Genomic DNA, 19813 nt, shown 5'->3' with positions numbered 1-19813 from the left:
GACTCTTCTAATTCTTACGGGCCAGAACATTATCCAACATTATTCTAATGCAGCAAAAGCAAGCATATGTTTAGTGACACTTTGTTAAAAATTCAAGTACTTGAAATCTTAGTGTAAATTCACAAAGCTCAACCATCTCCCACTGTGAGTTTAGACAGCCTGGTTCACAGTAACGTTTCTTCGCAATTTGTCAAAAATGCAATCATATAAATGAAAACTGACACTGTAAAGTAGCCTTTAGTTCTTCTCTTCCTATGTTGGCACCCAGACACCCTACATGGAAAGGAAGAGCATAAGGGACAATGGGCTGTTTTTAAAGCTCTTGTTCTTCCCTTCTAAGGCAAATCTGACCACAGTGAGCTAACATCCACATGTTCCATTCTTTCATGGATTAAAATCAGCAAAAGAGCACCCAGCCAGTCAGAACTATCCCTTTTCCAAGCTGACTTCTGAACAGAGTAACTTGGAAATGCAATCATTTGTTTTTACATGCCTACATATATGAGATAAATCCTGCTGATCAAACAGTAAAATACAGAGCAATGAGCTACAAGGATGCTTAACACTGAAAACAGTTGTTCCATTTATGAATTAAAACCAAGTTGCACAACATATTCCATTTTTTTATTTATTTGATAAGCAGCAGTATCGTGTTCTTCTTTTTTACATTTCAGTGTAGATACAATTATTATGTTACCTGCCATATTACAATATTTAGTCTGTTTTAAGGTTGTCTTTTAAGATACATTAAAAAAACATCAACTGCAAACGTGGAGGATGGAGAGGGGGAAGGGGGAAGCATGGTATCCAACCAAAATTTCCACATTTCAGCAAGACTTCACTCATTCTCTTCTAGTAAAGTTTTAAGAAATGTCATAATGACATGAGCTCGGGATATCTATAGGCTTTTTTCTTCACTGACGCTCATGACGTGGCACTGGTGATGTTGTAAACAGCAGAAAAAACAGGGGCCGCCAAGAGACCAGTTATGGAGTCACCACAGACCTGCTTTTTTCCCCACAGAACACACCAAGCAGAGACAGAAATGATCTCCATACAGCCATATCTGCAGGATATTCAACTCATGCTACATAGCTGTACTCATCTGCCGAGGCCTGGCTCCGTTCAATGTACTGTTTGTCTATCAGAACTTCAATACACTTCTTAATCATGCTGATACTTGGGTTAAACCTAGCTCTTGATTGGCTAATTACCTGTGCAAAGGAGAGAAGAAAGACATAACTTGATGTGAATGCTGCCTACTTAAAGGAGTTGGAAAAAAACCCTTCAAAACCAAGCCAACTGTACTTCAAAAAAATAAATAAATAAATTTTCTCAAAATTGCAGGCCACTTTGTGTATTTTTGGAGTAAGTGAAGAGTTTGGAGCCAAGTTCATAATCCATGCAGAGGCAACAATGTCTAGGATCACAACTTCTGGAAGAGCACTTTTGTGAAAATGAAAAATGCTACCACTCGATTCACACTGGTATCTCCCTGAATAGGCTCAAAATTGCATGTAAACAGAATCTCTAAGACAAAACCATTTACATTCAAGGGTCATCAAAAATCTTTCTGATGCAGGACAATATATTTTAAATTGGTCAGTTGGTGGCAGTTAAAGAATACTAAGCATCACACTACATATCATAAAGTGTGTATCTGTAACTCACTATTCTAAAACCAGGGTTCAAGCATGTAACATGACACAGGACAACCATCTTATCTCAATTGGCACAACTAATTACTCCATTTAACAAGATCTCCTAGATTTCTACTTGCCAAGTAGCACATAATCTTACCTCCTGAATGAGAGCATTGTGCCGCAACAACTTTCGTGCTTTCATGATGCGGACGATTGCGGCCTGAAGGTACATTTTCCTATCTTCATCTACAGCACTTCTTGTTTGCTCCATTTCCTGCAACATAAGACAATATAATTCAGTGGGTTAGTAGCTATGATCATGTGCAGAACCATGCCTATTCAAACTGCATATCCTTTCATGCTCCAGATGAGAGCTATTCTTATCTTAGTAAACAATATGGAAGAAGCTAATCCTCTGGCACTCTTAGAAGCTAAAGGAAACATGAAAGGGGGACCATGGGAATCCTTTCCTTAAGCTGCTTTGCAGAGTTTAAACGAGTGTTTTTCAAACTTGGCAACTTTAAGATGTGTGGACTTTATCTCCCAGAATTCCCCAGCCAGCATGGGCAAGTCCACATATCTTAAAATTGCCAAGTTTGAAATACACTGATTTAAACAAAGAGGCTGATGGCTAAAAACAGATTTGAGTAGCAACACTTGGTTTGATCCTGTAAGGCAACTCTTCCACAGTAATTTCATTGGGACAACACACCAGTTATATTGTGATTTGGTTTACCATGTTGCCCAAATCCAGGCAACGTGATGCAGACCTTGAATAAATCTCTGACCTATTATTCAAGTTAAGAGCATCACACAAACTACGTCTATGTTCTAATACAAATGCTGGATTCACTGAATATTCCTAAATCCTGTGGTAGAGATCCAAATAATGTAGTATGTAGGGGCAGAGCAATAAGAATTCTTCTTTCCCCTTTGTGGTAAACAAAGTCTCCATTGAAAATGTATTCGATTATTGTCACAGCAGCTCTGTATAAACCCCAGGCCCAAAGGATATAACCCACTGAATACCAGTATGCTGGATGCAACTACAGGAGAGAGTTACTACTTTGTAGTAGTACCTTCTGGGTTTCCTGGGATTATTAGGGCAGGATGGAAAAGAGAAAGCTGAAGTAAATGAACCACTAGCCAGATTCAATTCAGCTCATCTTCATTTATTTAATTATTTGTTTGTTTGCTTGTTTGTCCCCACCCATCTCCCCCCAATAGGGGACTCTGGGCAGCTCACAACTCATTAAAAATAATAAATAAGTATACAGTTAAAACCCTATATACACAGTTACAAAAGATGAAGGAAAAAGTCCAGGAGGCCAGTGGTTCAGGGCAGGAACGCCAGGCTTCTAAGGGGCTAGGCAAACCCACACCTGATGGCTTCCCTCCCCACGCCAGGCCAGATGGCAGAGCCAGGTCTTCAGATCCCTCCAAAAGACCAGGAGTGAGGGGGCCAACCTCACCTCCGGGGGCAAGATATTCCAAAGGGCGGGGACTACAGCAGAGAAGGCCCGCCTTCTGGACCCCGCTAGTCGGAATTCTTTTGCCAAGAGGGTCCGGAGCATGCCTTCTCTGTGTGATTGGATGGGACGGGTTGAAGTTGTGGGGAAGAGGCGGTCCCTCAGGTAATCTGGTCCCATGCCATGTAGGGCTTTAAAGGTGATAACCAACACCTTGAATTGGACCCGGAATTGGAGTGTGATTTATTTTAATCAGAACAACTTACAGAGGAAAGCCTCCAGACACAATAAAAATTGAATTTTATGGAACCACCATGGAAGACCAAAAAGAATTGATAGTTTTAAGAACTTAAACAAATGTAAGGAAATTCAATACTTATTTTTGTGTTCTTAAATTGTAAGATCTGAAATGAAGTCAACAAGATACTTTTTTAGCGTGTGAAGTATAGTTCTATACAACTGCTGTATTTTAAGGAACAATCTAAAAATTGTTTTTCCCATGTACATTGGAAAGCAAAAGATACTTTTGAGAAACATGGTCAGACACCTTAAAAACAATGAGTAATTTTCAATCAACTTAGAAAAGCTTACTACCTAATAAGTACATTTAGCATTGCTTTGCCAAAGACTCTTATCGGATCAGTGGGGTAATAAGTACAATGTGATACTTATTATGAAATTGAGGTTCAAGACACATTAATTCTTAGCTGCTCTAGATATTTCCTAAGACGTATGGCTGAAAGGAATGACATTCCAAGCTCATATTTTTGAAGCTGTAATCATTACAAACAAGCTGAAATAGCCAAGACTGTTAGCTATACAGGACCAATGAGACTTCAAGTGATCCTGTGAAGTGGGAATTCTCGGCCAACCTCAGTTAATAATGGCTTCCCAGAAAGGAGTATTATTATACAAGTAGTGCAATGACTAAATTTGGAATTGATTAAAAAAAAGGTGAAAGCTCAAATTAGAAAGTATTTCCAATAGGACCATAACATTCCTTGAACAGAAAATAAAATTATTTGAAGATTAATATGTAATATAGTGGGCAATGCCATTTTGGCTAGCATTTCCAAAAAAGAAGGTATTGGCTAGTGAAATTAATTTTAGATGGTGGCTGTGAAATAATTATTGGTAATGCTATATTATAAATATCTGGTGTGAATGACTGTATTCATTAACGTAATAATGTTGACAATGTAATTAGTATTACATTAACATATTAATGTTCGTAATCTGGTCAGATCTTGAACAGTGTTACTAGTTTAGAATATGCCCAAATCATAAGTATACAAATAAATAAAAAAAATACAAAATAAATGTCTGGGTGGGGGGCCCATATAACCTTTGTAAGTTAAAGAAAAATGATAAAGAGAATTTAAAATATGTGGAAGCAATCTGAGATGCTCTGAACAAAATACAAGACAGTAGAGAAAATAAACGCAATGCAAATTAAGGACTGATATCATAATCTTATTGGGGGATAAATCCCATTAAAGATATGAATACTGATCACTGTTCATATAGGTTAGAATTGTAAAGAATGAAATAAATACAAGATAAACAGATATAGCTGTCTAAATTTACTAGCTATCTAAGTTTACTAGCCACATCCACAGGTAGCAGAAATCACCATGTTGCTCACTCATAAGCAATCCACAATTCTGGTTCCCTGGGATGTCTGGAAGTGGTAAATGGATCTTACCTTGGACTAAAAATGCATAGGGTTGCATTTCCAAAAAAGATTCCAAGTTATGTCAAAGAGTAGAGAATAGGTAGTTTTCACCAGATGAAATGAAAAAGAACCAAGCAGCAATAAATCAGAAAACAGAATAGGCTTTTTTCCATGTTTGTTTTTTACGGCTGTTAATTTTGAAAAGACACACATTTAGAAATATTTCTGATTCTCCCGTCTAAATTTATTTTGAGTCTTAATATTTAATTGCGTTGGATTGTCTAATCACCAAAAAAAAAATAAAAATGCCTGAATTCTTCTTTAATTACCCCAAGCCTTTGGGAATATGAAATTTAAAAATCAGAAAAGCTAGTTAGGCAGAAGTGTTAAACAAGCTGCTTTTTTATTATTTATTTCTGGTATTATTAGTAAATGTTTGATCTAGTTTTAAAGGAGACCTGCTGAAAGCCATGGAGCTTGTTATTCATCTTTTCAATGGGCCTGTTCTAAGTATCATGAACTGGAGATCCAACCCATTGTTGAGACAATGCAACCAGACAGGGCAACGTCAAAATGTCCTGCTTCCCATATCAAAGTATGCTTGCAGATTGTTAATCTCACAAAGTCTCCAACTGTTTTCAAGTTTTAGTCTGATGCTTCAGTAGGCGGCAACACCAAGCCTATGTCATCTGGGCTCACCTGCTAATCAATGTCAGGACTGGTTAGTACTGGGACAAGGAAGGGCTATATAGACTAGCCTGGGAAGCCCATAAAATATTTTGGAAGAAAAGAATGCCAAGAAAACTGCACAGAAATGTTCAGGAGGTGAGTGCGACTCAAAAGAGGTGTTACTGAGTGTTATACCCCTCATGGAATACAGCTAAATCTTGTTAATGACATTAATAATACTTGCCTGTGGGGTGTCTTTTTGCATTGAAGTAGTGATTTTAAATTTTGTTCGTTTACTGCTGAAATTCATATTTAATGAAAAAGTGGATTCTGCCTCTACATCCTCCTGCAAGAAAAAAAAAGTGTTATTTCTCCCTTTCACACACATGTAAATGATGCCAAACATATCAACAACTTGTCAGTTTAAGCAAGAACATCTTGCTTCAAAAATCTGTACTTGCATATGGATTATATCTCCACTGCTGAAATGTAAACATATTGCTATTTATTCAATTTGGCACGTTTGAACTACTTCAATTCTCTACAGAGCAGCTTGGATGCCCAAGATAGTGAAGGTGGTATATATTACATATAGAATTGTTTCAAAACTAAACCCAATATAATGGCTTCAATAAAATGAACACAGAAACACTCATGTTAATAGGATTAACATATAGTAAATGTAATCTTTTTGGAAAAAAAATATCTTGTGGCAACAGAATAAAGGATAGTATATTTTAGAGTTAAGGTGGAAGAGGCCCTGGGGGGAAAAATACATCACTTTAGAGCAGTGCTTCTCAACCTTGGTGACTTGAAGATGTGTGGACTTCAACTCCCAGAATTCCCCAGCCCGCCATGCTGGCTGGGGAATTCTGGGAGTTGAAGTCCACACATCTTCAAGTCGCCAAGGTTGAGAAGCACTGCTTTTGAGGTAAACTCCTTTTACTCTATTGGATAGAAAGAACATTAAGGGTAGATTTAAATTATAGTGAGAAAGGGCACAGTTCAATACTACCACTGGCTCTATGACCTTATTGCACATGGTTTGTAGAGTAAGCTACAACTAGCTGAACTCATATGATATGTCATGCTAATTTACGTGCCCTGTGGCAGGAGATATACAGCATGTTAAGCCAATAGCAAACAGTTTAGTATACCTGGTCCACCTATGAATGACACAACACTAATTTACTCTTGGAATCCTGTGGTTGCCTTGAGGTTCTCTGTGCTAGAGAGAGTGAACAAATGCTGTAAGGATGTGTATATGTGTGGTGATTTCTGGAGCCCCTTTCAAAAAGAAATGTCCATGCGTTGATACACAGAGAACTGCAAATCTGAAGGATGGCCAGTAGGACCCTTAGGGTTCCCCCCCCCCACTTTCTTTTTCTTTTCTGGACAGCAAGCCATATTTAAAACAGATTTTCAAAGACCTCTGAATTTCAAGTGCTTCACCAAGTACATCAGGAGTGATGTTCCAGAAGCATAAACCATTTGGGTGGTTTATGGAAATGAAGTATGGAAAACACTAAACACATCAATAACAACTTTTTAAGCAGCTGTGTACAAACAAGTGTTTTGAATCTACTGAACATATTTCTATGTACAGTACAGGCTGGAGGCAACAGTGAGAGAAAGCCACAATTCAGCCCCATCAAAAAGCACACTTATACACAAAGACATCTTGAGAAGACAACTGCTTTTGGAAAAATGGCTAACTAATCTGTGGGAGTGTGCCTTGATGTCTAGAAGAACTTTGTATTTAAAGAGTAAATCCAATATAGCATTTAATTTTAATTAAAAACCATTCTTGGACTACAATCTTATCCATAGAATCATGCCATATCCAAAATTTGAATTTTAATCTGATGTATAATTTATAGTATTTATTTAATGAATTACTTACTACCTATAGTCTTTGTTTAATGATCTGAATTGGGTTAACTGAGCATTTTTTAACTTAAAGCTCAATAGGGACATGTAGATTTTGATTATAAAATGAATATGAAATATCTTACAATATTATAAGCCTTTTTAAATTAATTCTCATTAAAGAGATTTTTCACAGAGTAAAAACAATACAAATTTAAAGAAAGAAAAGTAAAGTAATAAGTGAATAAGAAAGAAAAAAGACATAAAAGAAAAAGAAAAGAAAAAAGATATAAACAAGTGGCTTCCAATCTTCTTTACAGCAGTTATAAATACATTTATATTTTATTCTCTCTCTCTATAGTAATAGCGTGGCTCCCTTCTTTCCATATTGCACCCTCCAATATTATAAGCGTCTAATGATGTATTAAAGTATATTTGCTTCATGATTGTTCAGATGTGTTGCTTATCAGTCTGTATTTCTTTACCTGTATCTGTTTTTCTTATCTGTGCCATCTACTGCTTCTATTTTTTCAAAATATCTAACAATAAAACCCCCCCCCCCCCCCCAAAAAAGACTGGGTCTTGATGTGACTTACCTTATCTGAGTCATGGTTGATCATTTTGACATCAAGTAATGATTTGATAGTTTTTGTCAGTTCCTTCTCATTCATCTGCGTGCTATCTTGGAGCTCTTTGTAACTGACGGTTTCACTGTTGTTAAAAGCCAGCAGCACTGCCATTTGGTAGGTGGTAACCATAGCTACATACGGCTTGCACAAATAATTCATTTTGACCTCACCTGCAAATTAAGTATAAAGCTGACAAATTAATTTAATAAAAACATCACACATTATTAATAAAGCATCATATCATTCCTTCACCTTGGGGGCAAGAATGAAGCCACATTCGATCCTAGGGTAGGGCAATTCAGAAACAAGAACTGCATTTGCAAGACTGTCCTGAAGAGAAATTAGATTTTTAAAAAGGATACTGCTTTGAAAACTAACGGGGGCTGTAGAAGTTTGTTTTTTTTAAAATTTAAGTTAGAATGCTTTATTCAGCTGATTTAAAATATTGTAACAATGCAAGAACAACTTCATGCGTAGGCACTGTAAAGACCTTGATTGCCATAACATTTACTGTATACTCAGTGCCCCCCAAATTTGCTCTGTTGAATAAAAGATAAAGACTCCACTGAGTGAAGCTCCAGTCCTGGTGGTTCACATATTCTTTGGGTGACAAAGTAGCAGTCTGCCCTAATCTTCTTTCAGTGTGTTTTTTCAATTTCCCTGTTTAGCCTAGAGTCTTGGGGTTCCTTGGTGATCTCTCATCCAAATACTAATCCTGTCAAACCCTGCTTAGTTTTTTTGCTCCAATCAGCCAAAATCAGCTACATGCTGCCACCTGCTTATGCTTTTTTTCCATGATGCTCTCAGTTTTGTCCTTCCAGCAAACATGGTCAAATTTCGATTCAAGTTCAGAATTGCCTGTACAGGTAGACTCGCTTAACGCCAGTAATTGGGACGGGAATTTCCATCACTGAGCGATATAATCGTAAAGCGCAACATCACGTGACTACATCGCTTAGTGATGGCAATCCTGGCAGTCCCTGTTGCCGTCATTAAGCAAGGATCATGAGTCGTTAAGCAAGACCCCTCCTGCAACTTCCTGCCGGCTTCCCACAAGCAAAGTCAATGGGGAAGTGGGTTGCAAGTGGCTGCTGAAGTGTGGCACGAGTGTGGCGGGGCAGGCTGCTGCCAGGTGAGGGAGAGTGTGCAGGAGGTGGCCGCTGCACAGCAAGCACAGCAAGGCTGGCTGCTGCTGGGTGGGGGAGGGTGTGCAGGAGCCGCAGGCAGCAGGGTGCTACAGGTGTATGCGTGCTACAGAGTACGAGATCCCGGGGCTTTTTTTCCCCAAGGAGTCCTGGGATCTCGTATTCCATACCTGGCTCCTTGGGGAAAAAAAGCCCCGGCAGTGCAAGCATCTTACAGGAGTGTCTTGCAACCTTCCCTGCCAGCTTCCCCATTGACTTGTTGGAAGCTGGTAGGGAAGGTTCACAAATGGTGATCACATGACTGGGATGCTGCAACCACTGTAAGTGCGAGCTGGTTGCCAAGAGCCCGGGTTGCGATCATGTGACTGTGGAGGTGCTGGGACAGCCAGAACTTCAAGCACCGGTTCTAAGTACCACTTCTTCAGTGCTGTCATAATATCGAATGATCGCTGAACAAGTGGTTGTTAACTGAGAACTATCTGTATGCTTAAATCCACTTTTTATTGTAACATTTTACTTCTCTTCAACCTATACTCATGAAATTGATTTTTAACTTTTTTTCTCGAAAACGGTCAATCGAGAATGTAAAATATAAAATTTCAAACAATTCATCTCACAGATAAGAATCATAAGAAATGAAATAAAAATATGCAACTGAGATATATTAGAACAACCAGATCAGTTAAGCCAGGGAAAATAACCTAAATTTAAGGTATACTTATTATTATTATGGTTGGTTGCACAGTCAGCCAAATGTTTAGACTGGTTTGGGCATTTTTATCCACCTATCGAGTCCTTCCCAAGGACCTGGGATAGGCAGATGTATTATTACTATTTGCAAAACTTCAAAAGATGTACATGTTTCAGTTAAGCAATATATATAGAGAGAGTTATGCTTTCAAAAGCTAAAATTCATGCAGATTTATTTTACCTGTGCAAAGATAATGTAACCAGGTAAGTTTCCTTCCACTGAAATGTTGACTGTAAAATAATTCAAACTGAAAAACAAAATAGTTCTTTTGGTCAAATACTTCAAGAGCTTTAAACATAATATGCAAAACCAAAAAAAGAACATTATGTTTAAAAATATTAGAAATAATGACCATACCTGAAACACCATGACCCAGGTTAATTAAAAATAAATTTCTTAATCATTTTAGTTCGCCCATCTAAGGCCAAAGGTGGGTTAACTGAATTACATATAGTAAAAATACTCATGAGTACAGACTCATTCATTTTCACACAGGTGAGAAACACTGATTTATCCAAAGCTACCCAAGATGCCTAAAATTCTAACTCTTCCTCCCAAACCTGAAAATCCAAATCTAATTTATTTGTGTTAGCCCTGTGAGGTAGTTCAGGCAAGAAGCACAACCAGGAGTATTAGCTCTATCTTTATTGTAAGGATACATTAACAGAATCTTGCAATATGGAAAGTATTTCTCCCCTCCTCTCCTCTTACTTTCCAGAAAACTAGGAAGGGTCCCTTCTGGAGCGCTTCCCACGCCCTACCTTCTTCTGTGGGCCGAGATATCTTTTACATGCCAGTTGTCCAGTCTGTGGCTCTATGCCGGTTGTCCATTCCCACGCACCATTACAATTTGCTATTGTAGATCTAGACTAGTGTTTCTCAACTTGGCAACTTTAAGATACGTGGACTTCGACTCCCATGCCTGGCTGGGGAATTCTGGGAATCAAAGTCCCCACATCGTAAAGTTGCCAAGGTTGAGAAACACAGTATTCATCTTTTCTTAATGTTATACTCACATCGTATTTATTATACTCAGAACTGCTTTTACATGGATTTGTACATTTTTATATAACATGGCAACAATGTGTCCAAATCAATCCCATTTGAAAATAAAGACTGAAGGGAAATTGGGAACCACTTTAAAAAAATCCACATAGTCCATAGGTGGGAGAAATGGGCAATCTTCCTTTTTTATTTATTGGGTATCTCAAACTCCTAAAGGCATACATGAAGAATGTGGAAAATGTTCTAGCTAGCAATTTCTTAGATGACTATTAAAAAAAAGTTCAGGAACCTCAGCTCTCTAAGAGAGGGCTTTAGAAGTTGCAAATTAATTCTCAAAGAACAGTAAGCAAGCCATGCCTGAGAAGGCTGCAAAGTAGTCCATTATCATAACAAAAATACAGAACAGGAACAGGAACAATATTACCTCCATTCCTTTGCCTTTTTTTTTTCAGGGAAATCTGTTTTCTGAGAAACTTTAAATAGTACTTAGAACATTTTGTCTTTTGATGAAAGAAAACTGGAAGAGGTTTTCTATAGATTCTCAAATAACTCTTAAGAGTATTTTGAATCTCTTGCTACACTGATTGCAAAAAGATAAACCTCACATTAATGACTTGCTAATTATGAAATATTAAAAATGTTTATTACATGAATGTATATTTAATCACAATAAGTCAAATGCAAACACCTTAACTGGCGTTTTAATATATTTTGTATTAAGGTACATTTATCACTTATTACTTACATTAATGGTCCAGGACTAAATGAAATTAATGCCTAGAGTGGAGATTAGTACAACAACATCATTTAACTTAATTTAACTGATTTAAACTTAATTCCCAAGCCTCAAAACTTAGTATGGGGGGGGGCATCTCATACTGGTATCATGAGATTTAAAAGAAGAAAAGCTTAGCAGGCTTTCCATTTCATAGCCTTTTTTCCCCTTCAGGGCCCAGCTGAAATGAACTAAAAAAACAAAACAAAAAACAAATTCTAGTTAAATTCAAAGAATATTAGTTAATTGCCTCTCATCAAATGAATCAGAAAGCAAACACGTAACTGAATAAAATGATGCTTTAAACACAAGGTTCTTATTGGTGATCAAGCTAGCTTTCCATGATGAAAAATGTGCAAGGAGGTTTGGTATTAATTAAGAATGTGCTTAATACACGGCTTTATCTAGCTCCAAGGAAGTACACAAAAAAGCAAAACATTCCTTTAAATCACCCACAGCTGTCCTGAATGAATGCACACTGACATCATGTAAGCCACATTTGGATCTCAGATTGGTTTAGTAAGGAATTTAATGGAGACAAGAGAGATTTTGGGCAAGATTCCTTTGAACTTGGCAGCCTCTTCAAGGTTTGAGACAATTATTTCCGTATTAAGCTATATTGCAACTTTCTGTAATCAGGTATCACCCAGATGTGTTGGAGGTACAATTCCTAGGGATGCATCAGGTTGTAGAAGCCATTTACCGGGAGTAAGCTCCATTGAACAAAGTAAGCTTTTTAGAGTAATTATGCATGTGATCCAGCTATTGGCTTATATGTATAGATCAGATGAATAGGCTATTCCTGGAAAAAATATATTTTACAAGGTTCCATATAACATATTTCAGATAAAGTTGCTTTCCTTTTGCAAGAGTGCAGAATATTCTGTTCTGGTTTTCAGGTTTTGGTTAACAGCCTCAAAAGCACGATTACTCTTGATTCATTTGTATCACCTTTTAACTTGGACCACAAAATTTTCCATAATTCCCTACATTAATCTCTCACTGCAAACCAGGAAATTCAGAAAATATTCAGCTCATTTTAAATGAAGACCTAGTATTTCCCATTCCAGATTCTGTGGGACATCGCTACAGTAATTACTAGAAACTTAAGGTTTTTTTACAAATGTTGGAATCAAGAAGGCAGTTATAAAAGGAGCTGGGAAAGGAGCTACCTTGAGAAGTAAAAATGTTACATTTGAGAATGGTGTGTCATAGGAACATAGATAAATAAGCTTGAAACAGATGCCAATATAATATTAGTTTTACTCTTTTCCTGCCTACTGCTTTTCTTTCTTTAGCTAGAGACAGTACAGGGTAATGCCAGATGATCCCCTATCTATTAGGACCTGCAATTTTGATATCTATATTTTTTGCGTATCCAGTGGAGTTGCAGGCTTAAGGCAACATCTATGTGCTTGGCATTTCCAAAAACAGATGACAAAATTGTCCCTATCAAAACCTTCACAGCATTTAGTTATCTATATTATTTTGCAAGACATGCTTCTTTTATGAAAAATTTGGGACACAAAGTTTACAATGATGTTCTCTTTCCCTTCAATTTTACTCCTCCTCCTCCTCCTCCTCCTCATTATTATTATTTGTCACTATATTCCTACATTTCTTGGGACTTGGATGTATGATTTGCAGTTTTGAAGTTTTCAGTCCCCAATATAAAGCCACTAACAGGTTATAACCAATGACAACAAGGAGGCGAAAAGAACATGCCTCTAGAATTGACCATCGGGAGTGGAAATGATTTTTAAGCATCGCTATTATGGGACAGTTTTACTCCTCACCTGTCAACTGGTCTCCTCATATATACTCAATCTGCCGATCCAGGCACTGCTGAGAAGCCCTGGGCCATGGCTATTGCAACTGAGGAAGCTATTTAGAACGCTCTTGGAATTCAGGTCCTAGCCTATAAAGGCAGAGAGCACTTCATACTCCAAGCAGATTTTTCCAAACTCTAAAAGCAGCCACACTGAACAGTAACTGCCTAGCAACAAACAACAGGAACATTAAGGATTGGTGGATGGCTCTGTTAGAAAACAGATCTCCGTGGCAAAGCACAGATCCTTCCCACCTTTCATCTCTGCCTAATTTACCAGTCTTGATATTGCTGGGAAAAATGAAGCTGTTAAAGGGAGTAGGGAGGAAGAGACAAAAAAAAAAGAGAAAGCATGAATGATGAGAGGCTTCCTTGCTAAAAAGAAAAGCTAACTGATTCTGACAGGTTCTTTGTCAAAGAAACAGATCTGTCATAGAAAAGTTTTATGTTCCTGTTATCTGACTAATTAACCGGAATGGAAGTAACTTTAAGGCACAGGAAGGAGAATATATTTTCTCAGAAATCTGAAAGAAGGCTGGGACAAGATACACAGATATACGGGCTTCATTTAAATTGTCACTTAAAGACCAAATGGCTTCTTTCTTGGTGCTCACAGGTTGGGAATAAAATATTAATTTAAGCTGAAAGTTGACTGAAGAAATATAAGAGCTTTTTCAAGTAGTTTGGTGACAAGTTTATGAAAAATGGAGAATACAAGGCAGAAAATAGAGGGCAGACAATTAATCAACTATTTATTTTAGGTTGAACAGCGATGTTGGGGAAAATCACAAAGCAACAAGAAATCTGGATGAGTGTTCCACACGTCCCTAGCTACAGATATAAAATATAGTTAGAAAAACCACTCCCCAATAAGGAACACACATACTAATAACTAGATATTAGCCAAATGCGCAGGGTAAAAAGAGCTGGATATATGAAATCTGAATTGTGCTAATGGTAAAATAGATATGAAATAACACCTTCCAGTGAGGCTGTTTTGTGAGAGGGAAAAGAAACTGCACCACACCTGTACTGATAATAACAAAGATCACCAAGAACATTTCAGGAGAAAGACTATCACACACACAAAAATGTCCTTGCCTATAGTAAACACAGACATACACACATATAGGTAGTCCCCAGTTTAAGAAGGATTTCTGTTCCTAAGGTCTGTCCTTGTATGTAAGCTGGAACAGTATTATTGTACAATACTGTATAAGTAGTATTGTGTAATTAACTTGAACCATTGTGTATTTAACTGGAATCATTGTGCACTTAATTTGAATTTTGCTACAACAGGCTCCGTTCTTAACTATGGGTCATCCTTAAACCGGGTGTTCTTAACCTGGGGACTTCCTATACTCCTTAAAAAGGGATGTATATAGTTTCCCTCTATGCAATTTGATATTTTTTAGAATTTAATTTATTCAGGAAAGAAATATGATAAAAGGATCCTGAATTCATAGGCCAGAGCAGACCATAAGCACCCTCCTTGTAATTTACAGAAACAGCAGAGGTTACCAGGTCTTGCAGCTTATAAAGAACAGAGAAAATACATTTTGCCAGAGTAATGAATTAATGCTATGGACAAAAGTGGATGAGCTGAAGAAGATCTGCTCTGAAATCCCATGATCTTATGGGAATATTTACAAAAAGGACTTGCGTATTAAACATGTAGATCATATTATCAACCCAGGCTCATTGTATGCTTTTAATTATTATTATTTCTTCACCACTAACAATGGTTAAACCTTTGCTGATAAATCTGGGAGATTTTCCTCTGATTAAACAACTGTTAAGCAACAGCTTGTTTAGGTAGAGTAAAGAGGGGATTGAAGAAAGCAAAGACAATGGAAAAATATCTGAATGCTTAAAGGTGGACGAAGTCAATCAAGAAAAGGCATACAGGCAGTCCCCAGGTTAAGAATGAGATCTGTTCCTAAGTCTTTCTATAACTTTAATTTGTATGTAAGTCAGAACTCGTATTTATGAACAGGCTGCCTGTTACTAAAAATGGCGGACAGCGTTCTCCTTCCTGGAGCTGACAAACCGCTGAAGCTGTGCAATGTTTTCATGAACTACTGAAAATGGGCTGCATATTAAAAACACACAGCTTCAGCAGTTCATGAAAACATTGCATTGCTTTAGTGGTTTGTCGGCTCCAGGAAGGATAACACTATCTGCCATTTTTAGTAACAGGCAGCCTGTTTGTAAGTATGAGTTGTCTGTAAGTCGGATGTTCTTAACCTGGGGCCTGCCTGTATTCATCTTGTATGCCCAGAAACCAAGAAAACAAAAATCTTTCTAAACAGTGCTAATACAGAAAAGAAATGGCAATGTAATTAATACAAGAGTGTAAAGACTCCTTCAGTATTCCAACAGCCAAACCATAAGAATAGGATATATTTATTAACAGTACAAATACCATGTGAACCATAGTAGGTAAGAAAATACCCAGCAAAAGGCATGCAATAGTAAGATATTTATGAATCCTCTTGTTGAAGGCAGTATGTCCTAAATAAAAATATTCTGAATTCTTGAAAGTTATCTTTTAACCAGGAAACTGATTAAACCTTAACTCAGAGGTCAACACACTTGCGTTGTCTAGCATTACAGAATGAATCATAAGCAAACCTTCCTCAGTTTTAAATCCCCATTTTCACTCAGTAGGATTTGAAAACTGAGGAAGGTTTGCTTATGATTCATTCTATAATGCTAGACAATGTTCACACTTCCACCCTTTCATCTAGCACAAGGAGATCTATAGAATATGTAAGGATATTGATTTGGACTGTAGTATTAGAAGAAGAAGGATATGCTTGCATTACCTACAACCTACATCTTAAAGAAGACACCGGGGCATTAGGAACTACTTTGTGAAGAACTTTCCCCAATGCAGATACCCTCCAGATGTATGTACCAATTCTGACAATTCTCAGCAAAAGCCACAATGGTTGGGGAATGGTAGTCCACACATAAAGAGGACATTCAAACTGGAGAAGGTTGTTGTGATCAAACCAAAGGCTAACTCACATTTAAATCTTCACGACAGTCAGAACTGCAAAGGTGTTTACTCTAAGGCTGATTCACAATTCAACCTTCATTTCTGTTTAATTGTTAAATCTGCAATAAATCTCCTACTAACCTACCATCTGTACACTTTTTTCCAGTTCCTGAGGAATTGCAAAAGTAGATGAAGGCGCCTGGGTCAATGGCCATGCTCCAGCCTGAAAAATAACCATATTGATGTTTTATTTTTTATACCACTCTTTCTCCAAAAGGAATTATATCATTCTAAAAAGGCATATAAAGCAGCTATCATCCTTAAAAAACAAAACAAAACAAACAAACCAAGTTCCAAGTACAATCAGAGGACCAGAGCTGTGAACAACCTTATTTGAAATTATAAACCATGGGTAGAAATCCATGGAAAGCTAAATAAAGGAAAGTCTCCTTTGGGTCGACCCTGGCTCCTGATGAATTCATGAATATGTCCATGTAAGTGATCCTGGCAATAAAGCAGAGGGGGGAAAAACAGCCCTATGAAGATTTACTCTGCTCAGTGGTCACAAAAAGTTGGAGGCTGGTTGCCAAAGAAGAGAATATTCTGAAAGCAGGCAGTCCTAAAAGGTAGACCAGACTAAGAAACAGACATCATGCAGACCTAAAACTACTTTTATTAGAACAGTATAATAGCAGAATCTTGCAAGTATGAATGTGCTTCCCCTCCTCCCTTTTTTATCTTCATGAGAATTAATTGGGGGGTGGCTGCCTGGGCTCAATCCTTGTTTATTCATTGTTGCCTTGGCAGTGGATCTCCCCTCTGTCCTTCAAGGCCATTCTCTACACTGACTATAATATCTGAAGGGCAGATGGTACAGGACTACCCCACACTCTTATACTTGTTCTTGTACTATTAACATTACACATTCAGTGTGCACACACACAAATCAAAACACAAATGGATACAATTCCTTATCAGTACCTGAAGAACATATATCTGAAAACTAATTCCCAAATCTACGATAGTGTCTTGATTTTTTATGAAGTTGTTGAATTTGTTGTTAAGATCTGTACTAACGCTCATGTCTGTGTACATTCGATGGAGTTTGCTGGTGAACTCATAACCACAGGCTTGCTGGAAAAAAAAGAAAAAAGAACACACACATACCAGATTTGTAGTTTGACACTGATAAAGGCTGTAAGCATTAAGCAAACGAATAGCCTGTAACATTTTTAAAGGAACAATGTAACTAATATATTTGCTAGATGTATTTCCCCAAAAGTTAAGTATTGTAAAAGACAGATGCTTCTGAAAGAGAGAAGCTGCTTCCATGTTATGGAGAATGAGGACCTTAGAAAAAAGGGTGTGGAGTCAAAAGTGACTCGATAAATAAATATACTAAGAATGCATCAATTTTATTTTTTAATACAGTAAATATTGATAAATATAACCCATGCAAACAAAAGCTCTTTTGGGGTCCTCCATTATTTTTAAAAGTGAGAAGGGATCCTGAGAGCAAGAAGTTTAAGAAACACTGCTCTATATCATACTGATGCTAAATAAATTAAGTGAAAAGTACTATCCACCCAGTATTCATGAAAGCCAAGTAAATACCAACTGTTGCCATCAGGGATACTAGTTGGATAGTGTCTATGATATCCCCCAGAGGAACTGAACAGCATGCTTCTTTGTCCTCATGCCTGGAGCAGTTTCAAACCTTTTTTATCTTCCTATAAGTAATGTAGATAAGTGAACTCTCATTAGGTAGTACATTACAAAGGGAAAATAAAAGCTTTGGAACAACACAGCCCTTCATCCCAGCCCAGAGTTTTAGATTCCCTTTGAAACTTTCATGTATTATGAAATAAGTAGAACCAATTTACAGTAGACTGTGATGAGATCTGTGAAGATCATCTCCCAGTTACTGAAAAATTCTCCACACACAGCTTTATATCACAAACTGCTATTTTTCTAACCTGCATAATCTTAGCACCACCTGCAGGTTCTTTTCTTAATATGGCAATTTTCAGCTAGCTAATTCTAGAGCAATTTTCTAACTGGAAGACAATTACAATTTATTAGCATCATCTCACTGGATCACCATTGGATATAACTTCATTAGCAGCCTGAATAAAAGTTCACCCAGTTTAGGTGAAAGCCTAAACATATTTTTAAAAGATGTTTTGCAGTCAAGTTAGTAACAGCTTACAATATGAGTAAATTTAAGTACCAAGAATAGCTGAGTTTATTGTACTGATAAACTAGTACTTACCTTCAATTTGTTAATCATAGCTTCTTCAGAGTCCATGGACATAGATAAACCATGTATAAGCCGTTTTGCCAACATTCTGGCATAGAACTACAGTTTAAAAAAAAAAGCAGAAGTTCAGATTTCCTTGCATTTCAAAAATATTCTTCAAGGGGAAAAACAAAAGCAAATTAATCTTCTATATGATTATTTACCTTTTGAAAAACATCTTTATCATCAATGTACTTGAATACTGTAATGAAGCTTGTAAGTTTGTCTTCTACTTCATTTTCTGTCATGCCTTTTGCTGATTTTTTTAGCAAATTGTCACAATATTTGGCCAGCTCAAGTTAAGAAAAAAATAATAGTTATTAAGGCAAATAGCAATAAAGCATAATTATAATGGCAACTAACAGATAAGCAACTTCAGTGAAACAAACAGTTGTAGCATAATAAGGAGATTATTTAAGTTAAAGGAAATACCACTGATTTATATATTTGTTGTTCAGGTTTACATGCCACTTCACTTGCAAACAGACTCTAAGGAATCATAATCAGACCATGATACTTCCTGGAAAAGCCAGGTTTTAATGGCTTTACTAACTCCCAGCAGGACTGGTGTTGACCTGATCCCCAGAGGGATGCTCTTCCACAGACAGGAGACATCAGTAGAAAGTCCTGTCTTTGTGGTCCCTACAAAATATTATCTGGCACTCTACATTTACACTTTAGCTCATAAAACTAGTATTTGACACTTACCAGCTCAGGAGCTTTGCAGATAGACTTTGGTTCCCTATAGTTCACTACTGATGTTAAAGCCTATTTAGGAGCGCAAGAAAAATAACTTTTACAAGGTGTGCTAATGTCATAGCGCTGACCACACATATATAAGCAATACCTCTGAGAATAAATTCCAAAATGCTTCCTGACATGGGAGAACTGGGGTAATGCTGTGATTAGGATATTGGACTAGGACTAGAGAGATCCACACTCAAGCTGACACCCAATTATGGAATTTCACTCGATGACTGAGTCAATCACTATCTCTCAGTCCACTCTCTCTCTCCTACCTCTGTAGTGTAGTCTACAATGATGGCATAGAC

The 19813-nt window shown here is 37.2% G+C and overlaps 1 protein-coding gene across 2 annotated transcripts in view; it reads right to left on the bottom strand.

The window, feature by feature from the left end:
* Nucleotides 1-602: 602 nt before the first annotated feature.
* CUL2 (cullin 2) overlaps nt 603-19813 on the bottom strand; it is a 44129-nt gene continuing 24918 nt past the window's right edge. For both annotated transcript variants that reach the window (XM_007428020.4, XM_007428021.4), the window contains 10 exons: nt 19470-19529; nt 18926-19054; nt 18735-18821; nt 17444-17596; nt 16608-16685; nt 10031-10097; nt 7922-8124; nt 5701-5802; nt 1801-1917; nt 603-1214 (listed from right to left, as the gene is read on the bottom strand). In XM_007428020.4, the coding sequence (XP_007428082.1) occupies nt 1083-1214; nt 1801-1917; nt 5701-5802; nt 7922-8124; nt 10031-10097; nt 16608-16685; nt 17444-17596; nt 18735-18821; nt 18926-19054; nt 19470-19529 (1128 nt within the window). In that variant the 3' untranslated portion in view covers nt 603-1082. The remainder of the gene's footprint in view (nt 1215-1800; nt 1918-5700; nt 5803-7921; nt 8125-10030; nt 10098-16607; nt 16686-17443; nt 17597-18734; nt 18822-18925; nt 19055-19469; nt 19530-19813) is intronic.

The sequence above is a fragment of the Python bivittatus genome, unplaced genomic scaffold (assembly GCF_059951505.1).
Source record: "Python bivittatus isolate LINGU-HERP-01145 unplaced genomic scaffold, Pbiv_v1 ctg000610_np1212, whole genome shotgun sequence".
Taxonomy (NCBI): Eukaryota; Metazoa; Chordata; class Lepidosauria; order Squamata; family Pythonidae; genus Python; species Python bivittatus.
The sequence above is the reverse complement of the archived record's forward strand: the minus strand, read 5'-3'. Positions and strand labels throughout refer to the sequence as shown.